The sequence below is a fragment of the Tympanuchus pallidicinctus genome, unplaced genomic scaffold (assembly GCF_026119805.1).
Source record: "Tympanuchus pallidicinctus isolate F22 unplaced genomic scaffold, pur_lepc_1.0 scaffold26, whole genome shotgun sequence".
NCBI classification, from domain to species: domain Eukaryota; kingdom Metazoa; phylum Chordata; class Aves; order Galliformes; family Phasianidae; genus Tympanuchus; species Tympanuchus pallidicinctus.
In genome coordinates this window covers 4,619,003-4,641,048 of record NW_026294743.1, presented here as the reverse complement: position 1 = coordinate 4,641,048, position 22,046 = coordinate 4,619,003, and the positions used below count along the sequence as shown (strand labels likewise).

The following is a 22,046-nucleotide window of genomic DNA, read 5'->3' as shown; positions in this document are numbered from 1 at the left end:
AGGAGGTGAACCTGCCCGGTCCTGCATGGCCGGAGGTGCCGGGTAACGCGTGCCGTGGGACCGGCAACCTGCTGCACGCTCAAAGCCTGCGGACCTACGGGCTACAGATGCTTCTCGGCCTACCTGGAAGCAAACTCTTCAGTGCAGGTGGGAATCTATACTCCTCAGAAAACTCAACCGAAAGCTATGGCTCCTCCCAAGGTAGTGCTTAAGCCGAGATCTGTAGAAGAGCTCAGCAGAACACTTCAAACTTTCACTCTCCAAAAGTGAACTAGGTAAGTGACTCCGTATGAGGAACTGCGCTAACTCAGCCCCTATCAACCTAGCGTTATCCTTCACGAATAAGTTGAATTGCCCCCAGGAACAAAGGCGCCCAGAGCTCTAGGGTCGGACTGGCGCTGCAAGTCTTCCTGTCCTTGACGTGACCTGCCCCGTCCCGGCTGGAGGGCGACTATTCAGCCAACAGCTGAGCGTGGCGGATCCTGCGCGGACCCTTTGCGACAGATGATTCAAGGGGGATGGGAAGAAGATAAGGGGAATACACCACAATCCGTTTCTTTTAAAAATAAATTGTCTTTAATAATTGAATGTTTACAGCTAGTGCTGCTAGACAAACTGCCAATGATTTCCAGTGAAAGAATATACAAATTAAGTACAAAAGCCGGATAAAAAAGCTCACGCTTCGCAAAGGCAGTGAGCTGTTTTAGCTAAGTGGAGTCTGAAGGTCCCCAAATATCTGCAGGTCCCTTCATTTGCGGTGAGATCTTTGTCGGGCCTTCGACGGCTTCTCTCCTTCCGTGTGCATTTTTTAAAAGGCCCAGGAAAAGCGCATAAAGATTTCAAATGGAAACACTCCTTTCGCCCGTCTCACTGTACGTCTCGACGAGCAGCTTTAGATCAGTCCGTCACTTTCTCAAGCCATTCTGATGTATGGCGGAGGCTTGGATGCATCTTCCTCTGTGTCACAGTCCTGTGCTGGAAACCGAGTCGGGAAGTTAAGAATGCCATCCCCAGGACCTGCATGGGGAAGGGAGAGGGAACTGTTAGGCGTCGTAACCCTTTGCACAAACTCCAGGGTCCCTGCTCAGAATATTTTGCTTATGGGGATTTGCGGCGCATTCAGGACGTTCCACCCGTAACCCCAGCGAACGCCCAAATACGCAGATCAGAAGAGTTGCTCACTTTGTACGGCGCAAACCATTTCCACGGCCTGAGTCTGGTCGTCACAAGGCTGCAACCATTCCTACAAAGGAGAGAACCCCATCACAAACCTCAGCCTGCGAGCTGGTAAGTAAGTAAGAGCTGGGAGGAAGCGAAAAGAAGGACGCAAAGCTGAAGTCCTTCTGACACCCCCTTCCCTTGGCAGCACTGGAGCAGGATGGCCGGGGCAAAGCCGAGGTAACGTGAGCTTGCAATAGCGCTGAGCTTTCAGCCCCGCACTCACCATCCCGGTTGCGCTGTCGTAGCAGGAGCAGCGAGGAAGACTTCGGCACCCCAGGTAGGTGATGACCAGCACGACGACGGCGCTGCAGATGGACGCGATTAACATTGCGATGTTAGCACCCTTGACAACTTTATTCAGAACGAACTTCTGCAAGCAAAAAAGGAAACGTTAGAGCCACGTTCAGATGGCGAAGATTTCCACCAAAATTCTCTAGATACCGTAAGAGAGCCGTGATCACGCATCGGGGTCGATCTCAGGTCGGTGTTCTTTACAACCTTTCTTCTGTGCACTGAGGAACGAGCCAAGCTAAGCGCTCCGGTTGAACGCGTTGCAACGGGAGGAATGGGCTGTTCCTTGTCACGCTATGAGATACGTCTGGCTAGGCTGCGTCTCCCCGGCCTGACGCTCGGCTCTGACCTGACAAACAGCTTACTGCGCCTCGGATGTACCCGTACGCGGTTCGGAACGGACGCGATGCTCAAAAGGGCAAACCAACTCACCCCTAGGACAAACCCAACCCTTCTGCTGCGGCGTCGGCGCTTACGAAGCCGACCTCGCTGCGTTGGGGTGCGTGGCCCGTCGGCGGGCCGCGGGAAGCTGCACGTCAAGGACAGCCACGAGCTCAGGGGACACTCACCGTATGCACAACGTGTACCGGGTGAGAGCTTGGCTCCTCCTCTTCTCTGTAGGACAGCGTGAGGGAGCTGTAAACTATGACAATGAGGATGGACACGCAAGACAGCATAGATGCCGCCACCAGCACGTTCACCTGAGCAAAGAAACGACAGGAGAATCAGAAAGGGAAAAGGAATATTAAAGTAACGCCATGAACACAAACAGAAGGGGCCGGCGCGCGGCAGGTCCCAGACTTTGACCTGCTGTAACGCTAGGAAGGATCCGGTAGCAACAGCTGGGTGGAAACCAAACACAGCGCAATAAATGCTTCCGCGGGACCGAGCTGCTGAGATACGGTCGAGTCCCGCATCTCGCCCCCCGGCGGGAGCGGGGCTGAAATGCGTCCTTCTGAAAGGGCTCTGTGGAACCGCATCCCCCTTTTGGGCTAGCGCGGCTTTAGACGCCCACCCGGGAAATGCAGGAGAATGGACTCGCGTCCTGTTTTGGCGCGCGCACTTAATGCCAGGCAGCGATCAAATACGAATAAACGAGTAAATGAACAACACGAGCATTCTCGAGCGTTTTCGGCAGATTTGGGTTACTGGAGCCTGCCGCAGCTCACGTTACGCCTTAGAAAGCGAACGGACATCGCGTCCTCCTCCTTCCTATAGATGCGGCCCTTCCCACGAGGGCCATCCTAAGACCCGGGCACCGCAGGGTGAGGAGGCGGCCCCCAGCACGGCGGCCCCCTGGGGGCACGGCACCCAGCCCCCGCCCCATCCGCACGCCGAGCCCCGTAGCTTACAAGGACCGGGTTCTTCCTCTGAGAGGAAAACAGCGCCAGGACGCCCGGGACTCCCATGACCTGCAGCGCAGAAAAGGAGTCGGTGGTAAGAGCTGACGACGGGAATCGGGTTCTGAAGAGAAAGGGCCGAAAGGCGCTCGTTTGCAGGGTCGGGCTCCGAGGAACGGAGGGACGGAAGAGCTGCCCGCCCGCGGTGCTCCGCGCCGAGGCCCGTCCCGTCCGGGCGGCGGCCTGCGGGGGGCGGCGGCCGCAGCGGTCCCGCTCTCGGCATCGCCCGGCAGAAGCGGCTCTCGCTCCGTCGCGCGGAAGCTCCGCCCGCGGCACCGCCCGGGTTCTGAGCGGGAAGCCGGGGAAGGGCCGGCGAGGAGCCGCGGCCGCTCCCCCCCCCTCGGAAACCGCAGAGGAAACCGCGAAGGGTAGAAAGCGGAGAGCCGCGTTACCATCCCGGCCCATACGGGCGCTCTGGTTCTGCCCAGCGGCGACTCGCCCCCGAACATGCCGTCGACGAAGCCGCTGACGACGCACAGCGTGCTGAAGGCCACCTGCAGCAGCCCCAGCAGCACCATGTTGCGCTGGTTGAACACGAAGTACCGGTAGCGATCCATAGCGCTCCGGCGGGGCGGAGCGCGGCCCCAGGGGGCGGCCCTGCCCGTCAGCCGGCCCGGCCCTCGGTGCCCGCGGCGATGGGCGGCGCGCAGCAGACACGGACAGAAGGCGTTGCTGTTGAACGTTTTAATATCTGCATTGCCTCCGTAGCGCAATTAAAGCGATCTTTAAAATTCACTTATTACAAATGTTTCTCGAGTCTGTGTGTTGTTTGTTTGTGTTGTTTTTTTTTTTATCTTTTTTTCAAACCCCAGAAACGTTTTATTGTTGTTGTTGGTCTTGCTTCCTTGCACATACACCCAAACACACTATAAAAACCTCATTCGTAACATCAAAGGAAGGGCAATCGTCAGTCATGTAAACATCTTTCTTAGAGTTATCCATTTTTAAAAGTCATGAATAAACCTACAGATGTTCGGTAAGGCTCGTAGTTCGAGTACAAATGTCATAAAACACCTATCAAGTACTGTATACAAGTTATATACGCCGGGGTTAACTGTGAACACGCGTGTAAGCTCACCCCAAGGATTATTCCTTAGCACTTAGTTCTGAAGAACTGAGAGACCCAGTAAGTATGGGCAACAGAGTATTAAAACGGCAGAAGGCCCCGCAGAAACCGTCGAGTGACACACAATTTTAGTCTGCATCTGAGCTCGAGAGTTCAACCCAGCACGGTTACAGTAGGAAAAGATGTACAGGACGAAACTGCGGAAAGGAGGGAGGGCCCCGCTTGCACGGGGCCGGCGTGGGGCAGGAGAGCTATGTCCTGAACGTGCGACGGGCCTCCCTGTTGCCGTGAGTTATGGCAGCCACGCGGGATGCTGGATAAATACTTCCCCGAACAGCAGAAAGGACCGCTTGCAATTGTGATTTGCAATAACTGGTTGCTTCTCCCCTAAAGAAAAAAAAGAAGTCTACTGATCAGGAACCAATTACAGGTGCATCTTACAAAAACACATCCTTTTCAACTCTGTTTCGTCTTACCGGAACTTGTTTTCTTGTAAAATACGCATCCTACCTAGAAAATATTTCATACAAACATCCTCTTACGTATAAATACATTAAAACTTGTGAAGAGGGTCTTCCCGCACTCGTGATGTTATGGCTTGAACATTTAATTGCTTTCAATTTTTTGAACAGAGTTCTCCCGGGAATGAAAACAGCAAAACCCAACAGTAGTTACAGTAAAACTGAGAGAGAAAGGGCAGCAGCTTCGATTGCCTGAAGACAGAAGAGCGCCAAGAGGAGGGTCCATTCGGCTGACAGCGACCTTAGTGTTCAAAACCTTTGATCTGGGGCAAGTAAACATGCACTCAATCTTGCACCTTGTTCGAAAAAAAAAAGAGAAAAAAAGAACAAAGCAAATTCTCTACCAGACTGTTCCAGAAATATAGCCCTCAGGTTCGCGGTACGCGCAGCACAAGGAACGAGCTCTCCCCACGCGCAGGTGAGCACGATGCCCACGTACACCCGCAGGCAAAGCTGCTGCCAAGCCCGCGCTGCTCACCCGCACGCCCTCGGCACAAAGCAGTGCGCGCAGAGAGAGGAGGCGGCGGTGGCCACAGCACCCCAGCGCTTAAGGAGACACTGCTGCGACACTGTTGTCAAAGCAATTTTCTTTTTTTTTTTTTTTTTTAAATGCTCAGAAGTGAATTCCTCGGACGCCCGCAGCAGCTTCGGCGTCTCTGCTGTGCGTGAGGAATCCAAAGCGGTGGGCAACAGCTCTGTACAACTCGTCACCTCATCACAACCGCAGCATTTGGCCACACGCTGCGTGCTGCTACGAAAGGCCGAAAGAAATCATGGAGGCACGATCCCGGGCCAGGCACCGTGCCGTACGGCCCGGACACGCCTGAAGCGGCGAGCCCAGGCTTCGAGCAAAGGACGACTGCCTGCCAGTTGCAAACAGCGATGGGGACAACGCAGCAGCGGAGGAGGCTCGGAGAGCCAAGCAGGGAGGAAATGGACAAGTGAGGATTTCCACCGCTTCTCGGCTCCCGGTACCGAACACCAGCTCCTCCAGCGTGTGGCACAGGGCAAGAGAGCCTTTGGCGGCACGCCTGCTTCCGTGCCGGCCCAGAAACACAGCGGCCCTGAGAAATAAACCACAGCCACTGCCGACTGCGTGCGTCACGAGTAAAAGCTGTGCGCCTAGAAAGGCCCAGCCAGAGTCAGCTGCCTAAACGGTCCCAAAATCCACAGCCTCAGTAGGCAGAGCACCGCATCCCCAGCTGCCCGGAAACTGGCGAGAGTCACCTCTTGCCTCCCTTCAGCTGCACTCGGACAAAAAGTAAGGCCCGTGCCAGAAGGCATCGGCGCAGCTGCTGAAGAAGCCAAAGAGCGACCAGAACCATCGCTCCGATGGCTCCAGAACTATATGTGTATTTCCAGGACTCGATTTCTGAAGGCTAAGGTGTTTTTCTGATGAATACCAAAGAATAGGAAAAAAGCTTTTTCAGATTTGCAAAGGAAAGTTACTTCTTCCAGCAGATCCCAGAGAGTCACGGAATAGCAGCAGACTCGCTAGGAGAACCCATCTCTAGGCCTAAGCCCTTCTCCCTGTTACCCACAGGCGGGACCCAGCAGGCAGCTCTCAGCGAAAACTGACTCACATTCTCATTTCCAAGGCGAACCGCTTCTCCGGAAAAATAAACTTTCCTGCTCTTGGTGACAAAACACAGTGCTGCCACAGGAGAAAAAAAAACAACAAAACAATAATTACTTTCTTTAACCTCTCCAAAGAGAGGGTCAACGGCCTATAACACAGGTTGATACGGGCTCCTTCGCACGAAGGAACTTGGGTAACGACCCTCAAATTGTACAGAAGCCACAGGTAGGTGTGCAGACTAAGGGTGGAAGTTGGGAACCGACCCGTACCTGAAAAAGCAGCAGTAATAAAATCTCTTAAGCCATCCTCTAGTCACAAAGAGTACACCGTGATCCTCCCGGTCATCCAGCTTCAGCTGACAGCTATGAGCTCTTCCTCCAGCTTCTGCTCCGACCGAACAGGACCTGGGCCAGACTCTCAGAAGTAGAGTTTCTTTACTTCCCGTGTTTTCACAAATAGTCACTGCTATTCAATAACTGAAACAAATCGCTTTGCAAAATAAGCATTTCATCCGCTTCCAGCCGAAATCAAGCTCCCTGGTGGGTCTCGCAAGGCTACTGGCAAGCAATTTGGCTAAGCTGGTCTCGCTATCCAATGAGCCCCGGAAGCTGAGCTGCAAAATGCGTGGACCAATTTAAGGCATCGCTCGGAGTTACGTAGTTAACCTGTGTTTCAACCTGAGGTTGCCACGACACACCTCCCAGAAATCCCCGAGGGACCCGCTCAGCCGAGAGCCCTTTTGCCGTTCCGTGGCAGAAACCGTCCCATCCACCTCTACGGTAACAGACCGCAAAGAAAGAGAAAACACAGAAGAACCCAAGGGCTTGGTCCTGAATCGAGCCAAAGCGGCTTTATAATCGCAACTTTTATCCCAGGTCTGATACTGAGGAAGGGATCTATAGGAGGACCAAGAGTGGAGAATAACACCACAGCGGAGCTGACGCAAACAAAAGCTGCAGCATGCTAGCTGGCTGTAAGCATACACAAGAGCAAGAGCTTGGCGAGCACTGAATCAGGGGCTTTTGAGAACGCACGCAGACATCCGAGTGCCTTCTTTTCGGGGACTTCCCTATTTCACGACGCACCCACCGATGCTACTTCCAAACCCCGTGTGCTGAGAGCACCCCTCTCTTCTGCCTCTCTCTATATTCACGCGATAGGAAGACAGACCAACCTATCCAAACAATCAGCTCTGCGTGAAGAGGTGACAGCCGAGGAGTCAGACCGATCGGCAAAGAAGCCACAGGAGCTCGAGAGATCGTAACCTTTTAAGCACAGTTCCCTAGCTGGCATTAAGAGGTGAGTAATCCAGAGCAGGTTACTGAGAAGTAAAGCAGGTTACTGTGGAAGGAGTTGCCCTCTGCTCACAGCTGCGTATAGACCGTCCCTCGCCTCTTGCATACAATGTCCCTCTCCTCTTCCTTGCACTTCAACGCAGCGCCAAGCTGAAACAGCCCCGATCCAAAACAACAACCTGTGGGAAGCGGGGGAAAAACAAATTAAAACAACAGTAAAAACACGGATTTCTCACTGAGGTCGATTTGCTGAAGCTGTGCCGACAACCGCCCTTGGACAATTCTCCCTCACCTGTGAGGCTCAATTCTGTCTCCGCACGCTCGGTCGAGCCCTGGAGGCATCGCCTCCGCTGCCTCGGACCGACCAGCGGCGGAGCTGCGGCGCGAGTCTCCGGCTGCGTTGGAGCTCACGCTCCGCTCGCTGCTGGAAGAGCATCAAAGATCCTGTGGAGTGCCTGCACCCCTCCCCGACACACAGACTGTAGCTTTTGTGTAAGCTTCAACAGAGAAGTGGGGAAAAAGTGCTCTGTGGTCGCTTGCAGGAAATAAGCAGAGCCCCAGGTTTGAGGTCTGCGCTCGCAATGCCTACCGCAAGTCAAGATTCTCCGAAAGAACTCGTGGCAACCTCCTTCCACCTCTGCCAACGGCCTGACGGCTGGCTCCTGAGGCAGCCAGATGCTAGCAACAGTTCAAGTGACCAAACGCTGCAATAAAAGGTGGGTCTGATTCCCGAGCCATCTATGTTACATATATACAAACATTGTAAACTACAAACGTTTAGAGAAAGCGTCGCAAACGCATTTCACTTGTCGCTAAGCTGCTAAGCCCAGAAGAGAACGTCGCAGTCCCGGATGGGCTCCGGCATCCAGACCGAAGTGGCCATAATTTCTCTCTCCTACAGCACAGGCAAGACGGTATAGCATCCAAACAAAATGAACAACTCCCCTATCCCTGGAAAACACCAAAACACAGCCCTGCAGACAAATATTCACGAACCCTTGCCGCCGACTGTAAGGAAGCTACGGATTGACTGCTGCTTCTGACTGTGAACAGCGAGAGAAGCTTTAACGTTCAGTTGTTTGCCTTTCAAGAAACGATCTTCCCAGCTTTCGCAGAAACCTCAGTTTGACATCTCCGCTCATATTCGCTCCCTATCTGAGCGCTACTAACGACAGCTATATTCCTTGCCAACGGAACACGGACAACTGATGCAGCTCTCCTCGACCGAGTTCTGCAGCCTTCCCTCAGGTACGCACGTTTCCTTCAAAAGAACCCGTTTGTGCCTTGAGAGCTGGCCGCCCTACCGGGGGAAAGACGCAGACCGACTCGCGGACGCTAACGCCGTTCATGTACCCGCCTTCCGGACCCTGTACTTCTCAACGTCCTTCAGAAAGACGGTCCGTTTCTCCTCTCGGATAATCTTCGTGCAAAGAACAGCTTCATTTGCGTGTCATAATCATAAATTAAATAAAATAAGCCGGCCACAAAGGCCAGATAAATATTAGGGTTGGACACGTCGCTATGCTACTTAGAGAGCCACAGAGACCGACGCACAGCACTCTCACGTACACGTACAAGCCTTTCCGCTAGTTAGAAAGGATTTTCTCCTGCAAAAGAGGATTCGTAGAAAGAACAACGTTCAGACAAGAGGAAAGGGAAGTTAAAACCCAGCCTCCTAGTTGCTAATAAACTGCTCTATTGCAAGATTCAGATCAAAGGTTTAAAAAGGCAAAATGATGCTACTATTAGAGAATATCAAAATATTACTGTTATCATCACAAGTGGCATATATGCAAAATGCAGTTGCACAATAATGCCTAGGCCGATAGAGAGCGACACTAAGTCTGCCGACTAAAAGTGAACGATATACCCATGTTAGTTTTCTGTCTAGTCTTTTGGCGTCTTTGCATATGGTGCAAAAGCAGAAGCTACCAAAGAATATCACGTCTCGTATAGAATATTAAATAATTTCTCCAGATAAGACTGGTGCGACGCTAGCTAATTTTAAATCTGCTATGAGTAACACAGTCAAACCTAGTTAGTATGCAAGAAACTTATCTCTTAACACAGAATGCAAAGTTATGATGCAACGGCATGAACAATCCCTGGTTGTCCAGTTTTCAGTACAAAGGTAGTGCATAGATCCAAGTTTCTTTTTGAGTTTGCTGAACTGAGGAGGCTCCGCTTCACTTCTGCTGGGCGGCCTGGAAAGCTTTCAGTTCCAGCTGGTACCACTCGGGTGCTTCCGGCCCGTTCTGCCCCGCAGGGTTGTGATCGTATCCGTAGGCCACGGTCAATTCTTCGTCCTTCTCCACAGCCCGGATGGTACGGATACACTTGATGGGCCCGAACCGAGGGTGAACGAACCTAAAGGCGAGAAGAAACACTATGGCGAGGCTTCGCTGGCAGCTCACAGACTCCGTTAGCCCCCCTTGTGCATACTTTCGGCAGTCGCTCCGCCTGAAATCTGTATTAAGTCGGCAGATTTCTCCGAGTCAGCCTCATAAAGGCTTGAGGAACGAGGGCATACGTATCGATATCTTAGCACCCGTTTGCCCAGCTCTGCCGACAGAGGTCTTTCAATAGCCCTGCGACATGGCTCGCTCAAAGAAAAATGAAAGGTTAATCGCTGCCACGGGCCTGCAGGGGTGACTATCTGGATAATAGCAAATGAACGCACATCATACGAGACAGGCGAGTGCAGAAAATTGCTCGGGTACCTACCAAACAAAAGGCGCTTCCGTTCATCCTCTCCCAGGGCCCAACAGTAAAGGAAACCAGCTAAATCGATGCAGGAAAACTATTCCCCACGTACAGATCTACTGTCCTTTCATACGCTGGTACGAAAGGCGTCTGGACCTTCAGGCACACGTATGGCACCGGAAGTTTTCTGACGCTGTGCACCGACTGCAAAGCAGCAGGACGCTTCCTTTCTGCGTTTCCCAAGTGGCAGCGCATTTGACGCTGCTGGCCACGCTTCTGCAGCTCAGCCGACCCAGCGCGGTGCTACTCCCAGTAGGGCTTAGAGCACAGAGTTCATGCCTTTTATAACTCACGGACAGCTGCCCGAACTCGCACCGAAGTTGCCAACTTGAAGATATTCCCCGACCCCCGCCGCAGATTAGTCCCAAGAGACTCCAGGCACGGGAAATGCCGGCCAGTTTCCAGCGGGACCTCCTTCAGCACCGGGACCCGTTGCCCCACGCTGCCCGCGGCCCGCGAGCCCTGGCCGCTGCACCGTCCTCGCGGCTTCAGCATCGGAACACAAACTTGTACTTACGGGTCGTAGATGCAGTTAGGAGTGAAGGAATGGTTGGCCTTATGCCCCAGCGAGGCACAGTACTTGGCGGCGTGGTTGTAGGGCTCCGGCACGTCTATGACTGTTTCGTCGTCCAGGGATATTGTATTCCCATTGAGGGCCCAGTCTCTGCTGTCTACCTAGTTGGCAAGGCAAAAACCCAGTGTGCGCACGGAGGGTCGACCTCGTTGGCAGTTTGAAAGCAAGCATTCAAACGCATGCAACTAAAGCTTTTCCCGGCTATGTATTTTTTCCTAAAATACACAGTTGAACGTGCACTTGCTTCACATTAAACTCCGTCGTATTAAATCTTAACGGTAGGAAGGGGATGCTATAACATTTCAGAAGGAGCAATGAAAATTGAGACTGACTTTTTTCTCTCCTTTACCTCCTGGTGTGTAATTCTCACTCCGTTGTAGAAGGACATAACGGTACGAGCTTCTGCCGCGATTTTGGAAAACAATCCTTCTCCAGCACTGGAAATGAGAGAGACGTCGACGTACACCCTACCAGGGGAAGAACGAACACGCTGATTACTGAAATATGTCATGGTAGAAGAACAGCACTACAATAGAGTCTCCTACAGAGCAAAGCTTCTTAACTCTAAGTAAAATGTAAATTACGCGATGGGCTGCGTACGAGTCACAGAAGCAGTTCATGAGTGTCACCCGCTACCATGGGACGACTCGCTGAAGCAGAACCCTGCTTTCCTCCAGGTTCTGCATTTACTTTTGGCACTACGCTGCATCTGCGTGGAGCTGCCGTGACGCTGGCTCTACGTCTAGAGAAGGGGAGAGCGGTACGCTCGGTTGCTCGCAGTGTTACGCATGGGGGCTATCACTGGAGTTCAAGTACTGGACTCAGCACGTATCTCAAGCGCTACAGAGATCCCAGTTGAATCTCTGACAACGTACAGCTGTGTTCTATCCACCAGAGTGCAATTTTATTGCGTAAGACAGAAAAATCCAATGAAGTCAAATGTTTCCTGACGTGTGGCATAGGCTCCGTACCGCAAGCCTTCAGACAACAGTTGTTTCAAACGAGGAAACGCTGGCAAAATCTGGTCCTAAAAACGTTACAGCAAAAAGGTACGGACAGCTTTGGAGGAAGGGAGAAAAAAACAGCCTACCTCTCTGACTCGTAAGGATCGGGAAGAAGAGCGTTTGTAGAAATGCAGGATGAAGTAGATTTGTCAAAACTGTACACCGGGCCTAAAAGGAGAAACCAACGAGGGAAACAAATGAATGGGCGGTACGCAAAACACACGGCCCTTAACGTAATCGAGTTCAAAAATTAAATTAATGTCTGCATAAAACGCTGTGCTGCTGGGGGAAAGGGAGGAGAAGGAAAAAAGGGTACTAAATGGACGTGCACCTCTATGAGAGGCCTGCTTCAGCAGGAGTTTTACTTTTCTCCCCTCAACGTAACAGGAGCAGCAGATTGCTTGCAAATGAATAGATCATCCTTAAACTATCAAGTTTAAAGACACTGGACAGCCTTCCAAAGCTGACCCTTCTCAAGTCTTTACTTGAAACCTAAAGCAAAGTTTAAAAGGATATATTTAAAAATACAGGAAAAAAAAAACCCGACAACAAACAAGAAACAAAAAAAAAAGCATGGACTATTTCATCCGTGATGTTTTCTAATTCAGAACCGGAACAGACATCCTCTAGAAGGTAATGTTCAGTAATCATAAAACACATTTGCTACCGTCGCTTACTTCCTGCTATTTCTAAGCAACTCAGCGGTACGGTTCTAATGAAATCCTTACATCCCTCTCCAAACAAATGCCAGAAGCTGTCTGGGAGACAGCTTAAGACGAAGGTGGACGTAAGGAGAAAAAAAACCCCAATTATTACTAAGTTTGGTAAAAGGCCATGGCCCGTAGTACCCAAGTGCTAAAAACAAATCTGTTCCGGTCTAAGGCAGCTTCATTCAAAACATAATCAAAACCCATTTCTAAAGCTCAACTTCACCATCTCGGATTTGTTTTAAGTAAAAACCAAGAGATTTTAAATAAAAACAAAAGGCAGTAGGGATACTCTCAGTTCCCATCCTCTTCTCACTGACTTCTATTTCGCATTGGGTGACGCAATCTTAGGTGGCCAAAGAGCCAATCTTGCAGCAGCACGGCTCCTGCTCATGCGCACGGCTCTGCCCCTGTCGCCCCCAAACACAGCGCCCGCCCCAGAGCGCCAAAGCCATCCCGGAATGACGTGCCTGACTCCAACCTTTTTATAGCCTCTTTGTGTCAGCAGACCGAAGGGTCCTGGTGACTCACGTTGTTACACAACAACTGAATTTAGTTCGCTAATGCCAATCCCTGTGTCCTTCCCGTTCCGTAACACAGACGGCACGATACACACAGCGATAATGTACACTCGTCCACGAGAACTGACGGAGCTACAGCCACGCTACAGCCCCCCTCTGCACTGCTGGTTATGTTACCTACAAGACAGAGCTTGCAGCTGTGCCAGCGCTACCGCTGTTAAGCGGGCTTTCATGCTGACCCAGCTGGCAACGGTGAGCGCGACGAACAGGACCGCGTCCCCGAGCGTGCCAGAAAAGGGTTACGGAATGCAGTTCAGCAGCACCACCACGTGGGCCACTTCCCGTTTGTCTGCAGAGCAAAGGGCTTGAGCTCTTCCGCCCAATTTTACCATTTAAAAAAAGGGCTTCTCACTGATACGCTCATCCTCTCACCACGGCCAGGCTTTAGAGCCTCTAATGGAACATATTACTGAGACTGAGCTGTTTGCGGCGCAGAGCTGATAGCAAGAACGCAAGTCGCTGTGTTTAGCCCAACTTACTGCCTGGTACGACTTCAAACTGAGGTTTCCCATCCTCTAAGGATGTCAGAGTTGCCAGTTTGGCTTCTATCATTTCTCCATCTATGAACTTTCCGGAATATGCAGTCCTTCCATCAGGGTACACGTAGGCTATCTTCTCTCCAGTCATCTCTCCTTCTTCATTCACTTCTCCTACGAGGCTGCCTCCGTCCTGAATGGACAAGGAAGAGAAGAGCACGCAGTGATTTTTCTGGACTTTCTGAAAAGAAGCAACCTAAATTAACTGCCGTAAGCTCAGGTGTGAGGAAGAAAGACATCAAAAAGCCGGGTACGATTCTGGACAGGATGAAAATGACACAGGAAATGAACTGGGTCTTCTACATGGTGAGGCACCGTCCGAGCCCGTGCTCTTTCCCGCCTGACAAAACTGAGCTTCAATTCACAAAAGCTTTACGGGAACAGACTGTGAAACGAGGCCCAAAGTAATGCACGCACAAAAGCCCACCTGAGAAAAAACAACCACCCTCGTTGCTGTGACTTAGCCTGGTAGTAAGAGCACCTAGCAATTAGGAAGGCTTTTTCCAGAAGAATACCCGAGCTTCTACCAGGAATCAGAAAAACTCTGTCTCTCTTAATGCCTGAAGTACTAGCACACCCCTCGTGCAGACGCACAGCTCTAACACCAGTTTTATCTCGTTTGCTGGGCCAAAGCAGCACGTGCCTTGCGTAGGAGTCCTCCCCCAGCTAAGCAGGAGCAGCCGGTTACGTTAGCTTGCACAGCTCCCGAGCGTTTCGTCAGCGGTCAGCGCTACAGAACTGCTGCCCTGCACTCTCAAGGAGATGTATGGAAATAAATCTTATGTGGCAATGGGCTCCCCGGAACGTTAAAACATTAAGGGCAGCTCACAGCCTTGCTGTACACTGAGCAGCACCGAAAAGGTTTCACGGTACCTTGGATTATCCTAAACCAGAACGAAAACAACTTCCACCTAGGTTCCTGTGTTTCCTTTCAGATAACTGGCTCTTGGTAGTTATCTCCCTTGGCTGCAGAGAAAAGACATGTGAGCGTTCCATTCAGCAAAAAAGAGAGCGAGAGGTCAGGCTTACCAGGTAATATATCCAACAAACTCCATGTCGGATGTTGTCCTTATACTGCCCTTTGAATATCAGTCGCCCGTCGCTGTCATACTCCTGGGCTGGGCCGTTCAGCTCTCCATCCACGTACGTGCCGTGAAGCACCACTCCGTCCTCGTACGTGTAGATTCCCTGGCCCTGCAGGGCATCGTCAACGTAGTACCCTTCCAGGGTGCTGGCAACAAAAGAAAGGGAACAGCTATAGCAGACTATTCACCTCTGTAAACAGCAAATCTAAAGCCTCAACGTGGGCACAACGCAACCGCGCTCTTTATGCTGTCCTTTGACCTGAGCACACGGAGTGTACAAAGCATTCTTCATCTGAATTACACTGCTGAGCTTTTTTTTTTTTTTAATAGGCTGCAGTAGCAAATTAAAACAGTGCATGGACTGCTCCTGGTCCAAAAAGCACATACTGCTCAAGAAAGCTACGCTCACATTAGGTTCTTCTACCTCCTGTGTGTGGCTCTGTGGTGACGTCGCTCCGGTGAGAAGAAACTGAACTGTCATCCAGGTGGACCGTACTAGAGCACACACCGCAGCCTGTCAGCAAGTCACAGCTCGCTCCCTAGCAACACACACAGCAGCGACCTGTCCTGGATTTGCTAAAGGCACTGTCATTTTTCCATGCGGTTCTATTACAACGGACCGGAGCCTGTCAAACACAACTCGTGCTGTGCTGCAATTTGAACAAAGGCACGCTCAGCTCACTTTGACTTTGTCTCACAAACCCTTCAGAAGGGACGCAACAACTTCTATGTTTTGCTTTGTTTCCTTGCTTAAAAAGGCAGCCGATGGAAACTGCAATGAAAGCATCACCGAGCAGATCCTCCTTCACGGTTATTTCTCTCTCGAGCCAAAACCAGCCTAAGAAATACAAACTGTTGAGCTTCCACTCCCGCACGTTTAGCTCACGGGCAGCTGCAGCACACACGCTTTCGCTGCATAATACTGCTTCCAATGTAGATGTTTACAACATAAGCAGTTTGTCTGAGAGCACAAGAGTGAAACTCGCTGCAGCTGATAACACACACAAAGCCCACGTTTAAGCTTACTCTCTAAAAGAAGTCACTCTTAATGCAATGTGCCTCCCAATTCTTAGCCACGCCAATGGATCCTGACCCACCACTCCTTACAGGTGGCAGGACTGAAAGCTTTTTCTCAAACATAACGCGCGTCCCTGCTGTGATCTGGGAGCTGTCAGCTTATGGGAGCGCCTGCTTAATGGAAGCAGCAGCTGCAGCTTAGCGCCAGGCGCAGTCCTCACGCTCACAGCTACCGTGCAAAGTGCTTGTGAAGTGCTCTCCTGCAAGTGCTAGCACCGCTGAGAGCTCGGAGTATGCCATCCGAGAGAAGAATCTGCCAGAAGTGAGCTTGCTCTCCAAAGGAACATGTGGGGTGTCTTGCCTTTTTGAAGGGGGAGAAAAAAAAAAACAAACAGCAAAACTGTATGTTTTTAAAATTTGTTTATTATTATTATTATTATTAAAATGTTTAATTGAGTTTAGGGATTAATAACCCTTAAAGTTAGCTGAAATCTGCCCGCTTCCTGCCCTGAAGCACGGAGCGTGGTGCCATGGGGGAGAGCTGCTCAGAGAAATGTTTGCCATTTATTTCTCTTCATAAGCTCCCTTCCTAAGCTCTCAGCCTGGCTGAAGGCACAGTTAATGGGAACGGCAGGCCCTGCCTTACGCCAAGTCATCCTCCCTCGCTGTGCTGCCTGACGTGACCCGGGCACTCCCGCTACCCAGCAAAGCTAGGTAAATTGTGATGCCATCAGAGTCACTGCTTGCTTATGGCTGCCGTAGCTCAATTACAATAAGCGCAGGCCAGTTTGTAGGAATAAACTTTTTCTAAGCCCGTATTACAGACTGCCTGAGTATATTTTCGTTTTGCTAGTTCCTGCAGTCACGCAGTAGCCAACCCTACCATTTCATTAAGGGTTACGTTAATTCAAGAAAAATCAAGAGCTGGCAACGATGAAGAGGTACGGCAGCAGCCCCAGTTCCCCCACGGAGCGCTGCCAGGACTCTGAGTGAGGTGGAGCAGCTCCACCAACCAAGCCGTGGGCCACTTTCTCCAACTGCACGCTCAGAGCTTGCTCTGCTGAGGTCATCAACAGGCACAGGAACGTTATGCACACGTGTCCACAGAGACACTGCCTGCCAACTCGGAAAAAAACGGTGCTTTGGAGAGGTCAGCTGCTGGGCAGTAGTGATTTTCAGCGTCTCCAACAAGATTTAATAAGCCCCCATTATCAAACAACAGTGGGGATTTTTCTTCATCCAGGCTGAGAGGCCTAATAAGCTTCTGCACAACTGAAGAAAAATATTATGCTCCCCATGAAAACAGCCCCACAGTCTCCGTACGAAGCGGCTGCAAAGATGGGCGCAGACAAGGAGCTGACTCACAGAGCGGCACAATACCTCGGCTCCTGCTCGGAGGTTTGCAGAGCGAGGGGGAGAGCGGAGCCGGCACGACTGTCGGCCTCGCAGCTGCTATTCATAGTGCCACCGGCAGCTGCGGAGCCAAGAAGAATCGTGTCCTTTCAGACATCTGCTGCTCCTTCCCAGGAAGTTCTGAGCAACTGCGAGGAGAAGCGCTGCTGGTGGGGGAAGGCAGTCGGGGTGCTACGGAAGGAAGCGCGCCCGCAGGCACAGAGCAGCCCCTGTCGCTGCCACAGCTCCCGGCAAACAAAGTGCAAGTTCAAGGGGCTTCTCTGAAAATAAAGCAGGCCACGAGCAACGTGCAAAAGACGGGGCAGAGCTGAGAACAACGCCACACGTAACTCGCTCCTTTGAGCTGCTAGCAGCTCCCTAGACCGAGTGCATGTGAAGACCGGAAAGGCCCCTACATCTGTGCGTGGCAACGCACTGGAAGCTGTAGGCCCTTCATTTGCCTCGCAGGCCTCCGAAAAAGTTCACTGCAGTTACAGGCTTGAAATCTGTAGCCCAGCACCTGTCGCTGTGACTTTTCAATAGTTCTGACTACATCCCAATTCCTAAGGTCTGCCACTAGAGCTCTTCCTACAACATACATTACTTGGAAACTCTCAGTGCGAGGAACGTGGATTAAGATACGTAGCATAGAGAAATACAGAACATAGGAGAGCTGGTCTTTACCTTCCATCAAAGAAGAAGAACTTGCCACGGCCATTCTTTTCTCCATGAACAAAGTTTCCCTCAAACCTATCCGTGGACGAATACGTGACCGTACAGAATCCATGTGGCAACCCATCGTCGTCTAGATGTCCTGAAAGAAAACGCACATAACAAACACCAACAAAACACATTAAGCGAGATATCGGTTTGCACATCCGCCTCGATTACACAGATGCCCGAGTTGCAGCAGCTCTCCAGTATTTAACTTTAACTCTCACCAAAACATTTACGTTAAGAAAAGTTTTCAGAGATTCAGTATAACTAAGGCTGCTGTCGTGCAACGAGCTACACCTAAAGGTAAAAGTAAAAAGGAGCAGGATACCAGGAGAGGGATGAAAGATGTGAGAGATAGGAGAAGAATAAGCAAAAACATAGAAACCTATCTGAAATAAAATCATAGAATGGCCTGGGTTGAAAAGGACCAAATGATCATCCGGTTTCAACCCCCTGCTGTGTGCAGGGTCGCCGACCATCAGACCAGGCTGCCCAGAGCCACATCCATCCTGGCCTTCAATGCCTCTGGGATGGGGCATCCGCAACCTCCTCAGGCCACCTGTTCCAGTGCGTCACCACCCACCGTGAGAAAAACTTCCTCCTAATATCTAACCTAAACCTCTCCTGTCTCAGTTTAAAACCAATCCCCCTTGTCCTATCGCTATCCACCCTTGTAAACATCCATTCCTCCTCCTGCGTAAATGCTCCCTTCAAGGATTGGAAGGCCACAACGAGCTCTCCCCGGAGCCAAATAAACACGTTCCATATCACTCTAGCTTCTCTTAACAGATAGCTTTAAAAATACAGTAACTTGTCAAATCTAAACTATGCTCTTCCTGGTGAGAAAGACCACATTTACACTTCACTCCATTGAGTAAGATGGGGGTTTTGGGATAAATATAAGCCTTACAACAATGTGGGCGTGCCACCTCATAGCTATATCCACATAAGCACACAAAAATAAAAGCATGTAATATCAGCAACACCGCGTGCACGCAGGATGCCTGTCGGTCAGCCACGCTGTACCTCAAACGCTGCTTGCCTGGCCTTTGCGATGCGCGAAGCCTCTCCCGGCCGTATCAGCTTTCCCCATCGCAGCTGGCACACACGGGGACGGCAGATGGGGGACACACAGATCCCCGCTGCGGCTCTGTTTCAGACCGAATGCAACCGGCAGCTCCGATTAACTTAGAGCGTAATGGAGCTCATGTTGCAGCTCTCGCTGCTTCTTCGGAGCCAGAGGGAAACCGACAGCTGCTCCCGGTGTACCTGGAGCCCATAGCACTGTGCTGGGGGCACAAAGCTGCTGGAGAGCAGCACGGTGAGGATGCCAGGAGCCCTCCCGCATGTGCACGCACCCGACCTTCACCAGCTTGAAGTAACTAAGAGAACGTTCCTCACAGTAACTGAGTTATGCTCTGTGGGTTTATTAACCATCTCTTACGTGTGGTACAACCAAGTATGGAAACGCACCCAGGAAGGTGCACAGGAGGAAATGATGAGATATCCCATCTTGTTTACAAAGCATATCAAAGCCATCAGACACCGCTCAGCATGAGAGCTTGGAGAAGTAACAGAGCAAGGGATCAGAAGTACAGAACCACGCTGTGTCCCCGAGGGCTTCTCCTAATGGTGCAGAGGAACCCTTACTGCCGCCGTGAGCAGGAAGAGCCCGGGCCCCTCCCGGCACCGGGACAGCCGCGCTGCAGAGCGGGACGGGCTGAGCGATTATGCCCGTGTCATTATCACAGCGCTGATAACTCCGATGCGGACATTTCTTTCACAGGGAAAACCGCCACGCGCACACGTAAGGTTTCAATAAAGGGCCCGAACTCCTAACTTAGCAGTATGAGAAGGTACGCCGGTGTAACTCACAAACCCTACGCTGCACACCACAAGTTCTTCCCTTGCCGCAGGAGCGAGGCTTTTATAAAGCGCTCGGATTACGTCTAAATCAAAATAAGCGGCACACGGTGCTTCTGAAAAGCAAACCAAACCACCTTCTGACCTCACTCGTGGGGCTGCTCAGCCCCGTTAAGGAGCGCCGGGTTGCGGAGCCCAGCGCAGGGGCTCCGCGCACACGGCAAGGCTCGGGACAGCCCGAGCTGCACGTGCAGTGTTTTCTGAGGGCCCCTCCGGGGGTTCTGAGTCTCAGCCACAGCATAAACGACTCAGCCCTTCTAATAGGCGCAGAACGTGAAGAAAGAATTAAAGCCATCTTCAGCAAATAAGAGATGCTCGGCGCCTCTCAGTCAACAGGAAAAAAAGAAAACAAGCAATCCGAAGCTTAACGACACGGATGCAGCTTTGCTACAGAGCCGAGGCCTGCTGCTGAGCTCTGCTCCAATGAATGGAAGCTCCCCCAGCGCTCCAGCGGGAGCACAACGCCGCTCCCTTTCCTTGCCACTCTCCCCTGTCGTGACAACAAAATCCAGTCGTCCGAACACGCGTCTAAGTTCCGGATCTGCCGCTCCCGTTACTCCTCCCAGGCTACCCGGCGTCTAAGGACAGGACTGCCCCCTTCGCCGCCACCCCCAGACCCGAGGTGCGAGCAGCCCCCCCTCGGACACGGCGGCCCAGCACAGCCGTCCCCACGGCCGGAGGAGCGCGGCCCGCCGGCGGCCGCAGCCCCCCTGCCGGCCCCGCGCCATGTGCTCGGCGCCGTTGCATAAGCCCGCTGATGTCATGCGGGGCCGCCCGCAGCCCCGAGCCTCCGCCCGCAGCCCGCGGGACCGAGCGGCGGGGGCCGGGCCCATCCCGCCCCGCCGATACCGAGCGGCGAGGCCCTCCCGCATCCCGCCCCGGGCTGACACCTTCCACGGTCTCTTCCAGCGTCTCCTCGTCGCTGTCCATGGCGGCGGCGGCGGCGGCGACGGGCGGGGCGCAACCGCGACACCGCGGCCGGGAGCGCGCGCGCCGCCCCGCCTGTGCCCGCCCCGCCGAGGGCGTGGCCTCGAGGAGGGAGCGTGGCCTGGGCGGAGGGGGCGCGGCCGCGGTGGCGACTGCGGTGCTCCTTCGGACGGGTGTAGTATGGACCGGGCTGCTCAAAGCCCGAGCCCCATTGCACCCACCTCACCACGCGCTCGCCAGCATCTTTGGATGGGCTCTTCCCATCTCCGCTCCTAATGCTTCCCTTCTGCGTTCTGGGGAGGGGATCAGTGAAGCCGAGAAAAACCAGAAGTTGGGCACTGCTGCAGAGTTGAACGGTGTTTTTCTCAGCTGCTCATCAGCACGGACAGAATTCCTCCTGCAACAGAAGGCTCTGCTGTGACCGAGCGACACTCTTGAGACAACTTACGGTTCCTGGCACGAACACTATGTCCTCTAGCTCAAGTTCTATCCTGATCTAATGCTGGAAGGAGATTCTGCATCTGCCAGAACACAGTACCCAAAACGCAGCACGCTATCAGCAACAACAGCAAAGCTACGCTTAGTTCCCTTGTTTAGAGTGGGAAACTTGCGCTCTTTGACGGGCCGCAAGAACTTAGGCCAGATGGAAGCAAAGTAAGGACTGAGGCAAACGGAACCGCAGGATGAAGCTGCACTGCGGAAATCTGGTGGAGAATTCGCTCCCAAGGAGAGGGAAGGGATATGACTTTCTGTCACAACAGTGCCAGCTCTGTCACTAAACTCCTCTATGCACTTACGCACCTGAGTTGCTTCACAGCAAATTGTCCTGTGCCTCGGCTGCTCAGAGATGCAAACTTTAAGGCGATGGGGAAGCACACGCACCTGAAATTCTGGTGAGGAGCTCATTCAAATCCACTTTTCTCTTTGGCCAAATCATTAGTGGCTGGCTCCACATAGTGGATTCTCATGTAATTCCACTGAGTAGGGTTTGGCATTTGGTACTTTTCCCGCAGTGTGGTTTCCCAGAGAGGGGCCATTTGCAAGCCTGAACAGTCTTACAGTCCTTGCAGGAGAGCAGTGAAATCCAGCTGGAGTCTTTCTGGAGGCCAACAGCAGTCCTGTTTTTGGCTGGGGAGACTGGGGATTGGGAAGTGGTGGTCCGCATCTGTGAGCGTGCTACTGGGTGTCTGCAGAGATAGGGGCAGGGCATCAGTGGAGGAGTCTGGTTCTTCATAAACACAAGAACGTGCTGTGATTAAATTTGTACATATTGTACCTACAAAGCCATCGTCAATATGGATGTACTCATCTGAAAGCGAAGGTGAATCTGCAGCACTGACCGAGGGCTATCGAAGCCACGACGAGTGGCTGAAAGTGCCTCATTTCAGAGAGGGCTGTGGGGAACAGGTGCATTACTGTAAGGAGCTTGTTGGATGCGTGCTGGGTG

The 22,046-nt window shown here is 52.2% G+C and overlaps 2 protein-coding genes across 7 annotated transcripts; both read right to left on the bottom strand.

Moving 5' to 3' along the window:
* Window positions 1-553: 553 nt before the first annotated feature.
* LOC128084203 (uncharacterized) lies at window positions 554-3,494 on the bottom strand. The gene is made up of 6 exons (XM_052690080.1): window positions 3,305-3,494; window positions 2,865-2,924; window positions 2,082-2,213; window positions 1,445-1,591; window positions 1,183-1,243; window positions 554-1,017 (listed from the first exon to the last, which is right to left on the bottom strand). Exons 1-6 carry the CDS (start codon window positions 3,467-3,469, stop codon window positions 914-916), a joined length of 669 nt encoding a protein of 222 aa, XP_052546040.1. The 5' UTR covers window positions 3,470-3,494; the 3' UTR covers window positions 554-913.
* Window positions 3,495-3,581: 87 nt separating this feature from the next.
* Window positions 3,582-20,678, bottom strand: SETD7 (SET domain containing 7, histone lysine methyltransferase). Of its 6 annotated transcripts, none has more exons than XR_008208378.1 (9): window positions 20,563-20,640; window positions 17,717-17,846; window positions 14,568-14,769; window positions 13,482-13,671; window positions 11,801-11,882; window positions 11,060-11,177; window positions 10,654-10,811; window positions 6,083-9,740; window positions 3,582-5,563 (listed from the first exon to the last, which is right to left on the bottom strand). XR_008208378.1 is itself a non-coding variant. In XM_052690074.1 (8 exons), the coding sequence occupies exons 1-8, from the start codon at window positions 20,600-20,602 to the stop codon at window positions 9,560-9,562; spliced, it is 1,101 nt and encodes a 366-aa protein (XP_052546034.1). In that variant the 5' UTR covers window positions 20,603-20,678; the 3' UTR covers window positions 3,582-9,559. The 6 variants fall into 6 exon arrangements, 1 of the variants encoding a protein (XP_052546034.1); XR_008208379.1 differs by having other exon boundaries at window positions 3,582-4,795; XR_008208380.1 differs by having other exon boundaries at window positions 3,582-4,795; window positions 7,344-9,740.
* Window positions 20,679-22,046: the final 1,368 nt, after the last annotated feature.